This window comes from Anarrhichthys ocellatus, unplaced genomic scaffold (genome assembly GCF_004355925.1).
Source record: "Anarrhichthys ocellatus isolate YVR2014 unplaced genomic scaffold, GSC_Weel_1.0 scaffold33, whole genome shotgun sequence".
Taxonomy (NCBI): Eukaryota; Metazoa; Chordata; class Actinopteri; order Perciformes; family Anarhichadidae; genus Anarrhichthys; species Anarrhichthys ocellatus.
Window position 1 is genome coordinate 4,562,482 of NW_022280063.1, and position 4,542 is coordinate 4,567,023.

Sequence of the window (4,542 nt, forward strand, 5' to 3'; positions counted from 1 at the left end):
GAGAGAGAGAGAGAGAGAGAGAGAGAGAGAGAGAGAGAGAGAGAGAGGCTATCTCTTTCTGAAAAGAGCAGCAAGCCCCCCAGAGGAATGAGGAGGCCTGCAGAAGAGGAGAGAGAAGGAGGAGACGGTGGAAGAGAAGGATAAATTAAAACGAGGGTGAATTAGAAAGGGAGAAAAGGTGGAGGAGAGAGTGAAACATGAAGAAACTGCGGGAGGTGAAGGAGTGGAGGGGTAGTAGGGAGATTGCACGGAGGTCAGGTGTGGAGTGAAGAGGAAGCAGCTGGAATTAAACAGAAAAGTAGGCCAGATATAGAAGGAAAAAAAACCACAGTGCGAGTGGGCAACACTCATGCAGACAGCCAGCCGTGGGTGTAAATTAAAGAGAGTGATGAGCTGCAGCCTCTTGGGCTTTTAAACCTCTTCGTCTGCGAGCCACTAACCACCACAGCGGAGGAAACCTCCTTCTTCAGGAGGTACTCCTCCTTCCTTTAGGCTGCCACACAGGAGAAGATATCTGTTGTTGTTTTACTTTTGTAAAGCGTCATAAAAGACAAAGACTCGAAGAGCAATAGCCACAATCAGGTTATGAAGAATAGCAGGCGTGCATTACTGTCACATACAGACAAGGTGAAGTAGTGTGACTTTTCACCCCCTTTTGAAATAACCAATGAGGGTAAATGAAACTTTTAATAACCTCAGGGCCTCAGCTCCGTCATCAAACATTCACACGTTGCACTGATTCTGACTTTTCGGTGCCCCTCTCGAGACGTTTGCATGTAGTTACATCTTGAACTTGAAAAGTGCACTCGGTAGTTTGCGGATCTCCGGCCCCCGATGTGTCTCCCTCTTCCCTCCCAAATATAGAAGAGCAGAGTCACACTCAATTGTCCCTCTCTGGCTCTCCCTTACAGTCCAGAGGGCAAAAACAGGGATTTCGTGATCTCGTGTGGTTCAAAATGAGTGTTTTTAGCTGATTGTCAGAAATTCATACAGTCCTAAATGACGAAACTTTTTTAAGCTGATGGGTCCAGCAGTGTGTAAGATTAGCCGTGGACAGACAGACAGACACATGCACGCACACACACACAAGCCCTGACGCATTATCTCCGCCAACTTTTTATAACATGAATGTGCACTCCCTGGACTTAATAAAACGTCCTTTAGGTCCTCGTGGTGGCTCCCTGTTTGGGAAAATCCGATTAATGCCAAATGTTAAGAGCCGGAATAATGAAAAGCAGTGTAGTGAGCTGAAACTGTGAGCTACAGTGGATCCTGTTAGACTACATTTAATTGCAGTTGTTTAATTATGTGTAATGGATTGATAACGGGGGGCTCCGGCCCTCTCTGGGTCCGAGCCAAGTGGAGCCGAGGAAAAAGTGTTGAATAAACAAGTACTGCGGCGAGTACAATAGCGGCTAACCTATATAAAGGAGCCGGGTTTTTAATCATAGCTGGGGCTGAGTATGAGTGTCTTTGACCTAATTCCATTTAGAGTGGAGAGGAGCTGATACATTAATTGGGACAGAATTGAGTTATAAATGGATTCATCGAGAGAGCGGCTCACGCTGCTCAGATCTGAGCCTGAAACCTGAGGCTGGCTCGCTGAATATTTAAAGTTCAAGTGATGTGAATGATGCTTTGCTTTAGGAATCGTTTCCTGTTTTTTTTCTTCTTCTTCTTTAAGTTAGGCGGGAAAGCTCTTTGCAATGAAAGTGTAGGATTTGGTCCCAGATTATCCTATATGATCAGTCGGATCTCATTTGGCGTGATTTTGGCAGGGCCGGATTAACCCACCAGCGGCTGCCATTGCAAAATGGAGCCTTTAAGCCTCTACTGGCGTAACATTATCGTGGTACCAAATTCTCATCTATCGGCAAGAAAGTGAATAATGTGTCCCAAAGTGTCAAAAACTATTGTTTTAACATTAGGATGCAGCTCAGTAGTCTATTTGTGCTGAGAGATTGTTATTTAAGGGAAGATAAGTAATGGAATGAACTACAGGGCTAATTAAAAGGCTAAATTGTGTGAAGAAAGGCCACGTCAGAAGCATAATTAATATTTTAATTCATAGGAGCATTGCATCGTTACCAAGAGCTACATATCCCTTGTTAGACATATAATGAATGCTCTCTTAGTTTAACTAAAGATTTCAGGAAAAAATTGCTTCCTCGCTCTCAACAGTCATGGAAAATGAAAAAAGAAAAATCAGAACTTTTGTCAAGACCAATTTTTTAATTCCCTGCCCAAACCAAGTTCTATCACTTTCTCAAGAATACGGCTGCTTAATATGCATTACTGCCAGGGATGGATTGTTTGGAAAAAACTTTCAACATTACATCTACCTGTTGTGATTTCAAGCTCCAGGGTGCTGCTGGATGTAATGTGTTCATTTAGCTGCAGCAGAAACAGCAGGTGTTTGAATGAGGCTCCGAGGCACTCGCTCGCTCTCTCTCTCTCACTCTCACTCTTTTCTCTGCTGTCTTCGGTTTCTCTCACCCTGTCTCACGTGGTTTTCCTCTGTCTCCCCCCCTCCCCGTCTCACTGCGTCCTCCTCCTTCTCCTCCACCTCTTCCTCAACCTCGCTCAGCTCTTCTCTCCGTCGCTCTTCCTCACCTCCACTGCAGCGGGGAGTTTGCGCCTTCCTGCGAATAGCCCCAAGGAGCTTGCCAAGGTTCTATCTCCTGTCATTTTAACAGCTGTTTCACTCATCGATATGCCAAGAGACAAGTGTGTGTGTGTGTGTGTGTGTGCACGTGTGTGTGCGCGCGCGTGTGTGTGTGTGTGTAGAGGTGATTACAAACCGACAGACTTTGGGTTTTCAATTATAGAATGGCAGTGCACATTTTGACAGGTCTGCTGGAAAAGCCTGTACCCATGTGAGCGTGCGCAGGCGAAGGAGCGTTGTGTGTATTTTTAACTTGTTTTTGGGTATGCCTGACTGCATTTTCTCATTGCCCATGAGGTGGTTTTACACATGTTTGTCAGGTGGACCGTTCATCCCCGCAGCAGCTTGAAGTTCACACCACACTGCTACTTAGAAATCCTCTCCCTGTCTCTCTTCTGCAGGCTCTACTGAAGATGTGACTCGTGGATTACAGGCTCAACTCCCCAACTCTATATTTCTACTGCACCGCCGCCACGTTTCTAAGCTTCGCTCTTTATCACACTGGTCCATTCTGGAATATGATTCGCTCATGGGGCTCGGCTAGCTCCACCCCTGGGGTTCTCTACTCCTCCCCCTTTGACCAATAGGAAGGCCCTACTTTTTAGTATTCCCAAAAACACATCCTCAGTTTTGGAATATCCATCAGAAAGCCCCATTGTAAGACTTGGCTCTTGTTTGGTAACAATCCTTGATCATGGAGCCACAGTGGAACCCGACTTCCTGTCCGCAGTCCCCCTCTGTCGTCTTCTTGCTCATGGCTACTTCCTACACTTGGCTCCTTCCCGTCGCTGCCCCTCAGCGGATCCTAATAGACCCCCAGGCAGTGCCTGAGTATGCCCACTCCATCCGACTGGACGGCGATGTCATCCTCGGTGGATTATTTCCCGTGCACTCGCGGGGGGACCGCGGCACGCCCTGCGGGGAGCTGAAAAAGGAGAAGGGCATCCACCGTTTGGAGGCCATGATGTTCGCCATCGACCTGATCAACAAGGACCCCGATCTGCTGCCCAACATCACACTGGGGGCCCGCATCTTGGATACCTGCTCCAGGGACACGTACGCTCTGGAGCAGTCCCTGACTTTTGTGCAGGCCTTGATTGAGAGGGACGGCTCCGATGTCCGCTGCGCCAACGGGGACCCTCCCATCTTCACCAAGCCAGATAAAATCGTAGGGGTGATAGGAGCCGCGGCCAGCTCGGTGTCCATCATGGTGGCCAACATCTTGCGCCTGTTTAAGGTAAGATTTAACTGTAAAAATTGAATCATTTTCTCTACTCTCTTCTTCTCATCTCCTCTCTTCTGTGTGTGTGTGTGTGTGTGTGTGTGTGTGTGTGTGTGCGTACATTTCTGTCTAGGCCGCTTGCACACTTCCCCTCACTCATCATCGCTGACGAGATAAAGTTCAGCGATGACAACCAATTAAAATGTAGTCAGTCTTCCTGGAGGTTTCAGCAGCAGCGGCAGCAGTGCCACTTCTTCCTGTACATATATGGAGGGTATACTTTTTTTTTTTTAGCCTGTTCATTTGCCTTTAGAAGCCTAGTGAGATTTAATCTCTTCGGCTCAAATGTGTGTGTGTGTGTGTGTGTGTGTGTGTGTGTGTGTGTGGTTGTGTGTGCGTACAGTATGAAAAAAGATGTGTCAAGATGTGTCAAGTGATGCTTGTAAGGAAGGGCTTTGCGTGTGTGTGTGTGTGTGTGTGCGTGCGTGCGTGTTTGTACTGCACAGTTTAGATCATTCCTGGTTTGTGCTTGGGCCAAATGAAAATGGCTGCCAAACACGGGTATCAATTACTGCTGAAATCTGTCAACAGCCACTTCATTCAATGCAGTGTGTGTGTGTGTGTGTGTGTGTGTGTGTGTGTGTGTGTGTGTGTG

General features: G+C 47.2%; 1 protein-coding gene across 12 annotated transcripts in view; it reads left to right on the top strand.

Annotated features, from left to right (window-relative positions):
• grm8a (glutamate receptor, metabotropic 8a) overlaps positions 1–4,542 on the top strand; it is a 246,472-nt gene that overhangs the window by 1,750 nt on the left and 240,180 nt on the right. For all 12 annotated transcript variants that reach the window (XR_004213383.1, XR_004213384.1, XM_031865639.1 and 9 more), the window contains exon 2: positions 3,067–3,902. Coding sequence is in view for 10 of the 12 variants with exons in the window: in XM_031865639.1 (XP_031721499.1) it covers positions 3,360–3,902 (543 nt within the window). In the remaining 2 variants the exon portion in view is untranslated. The remainder of the gene's footprint in view (positions 1–3,066; positions 3,903–4,542) is intronic.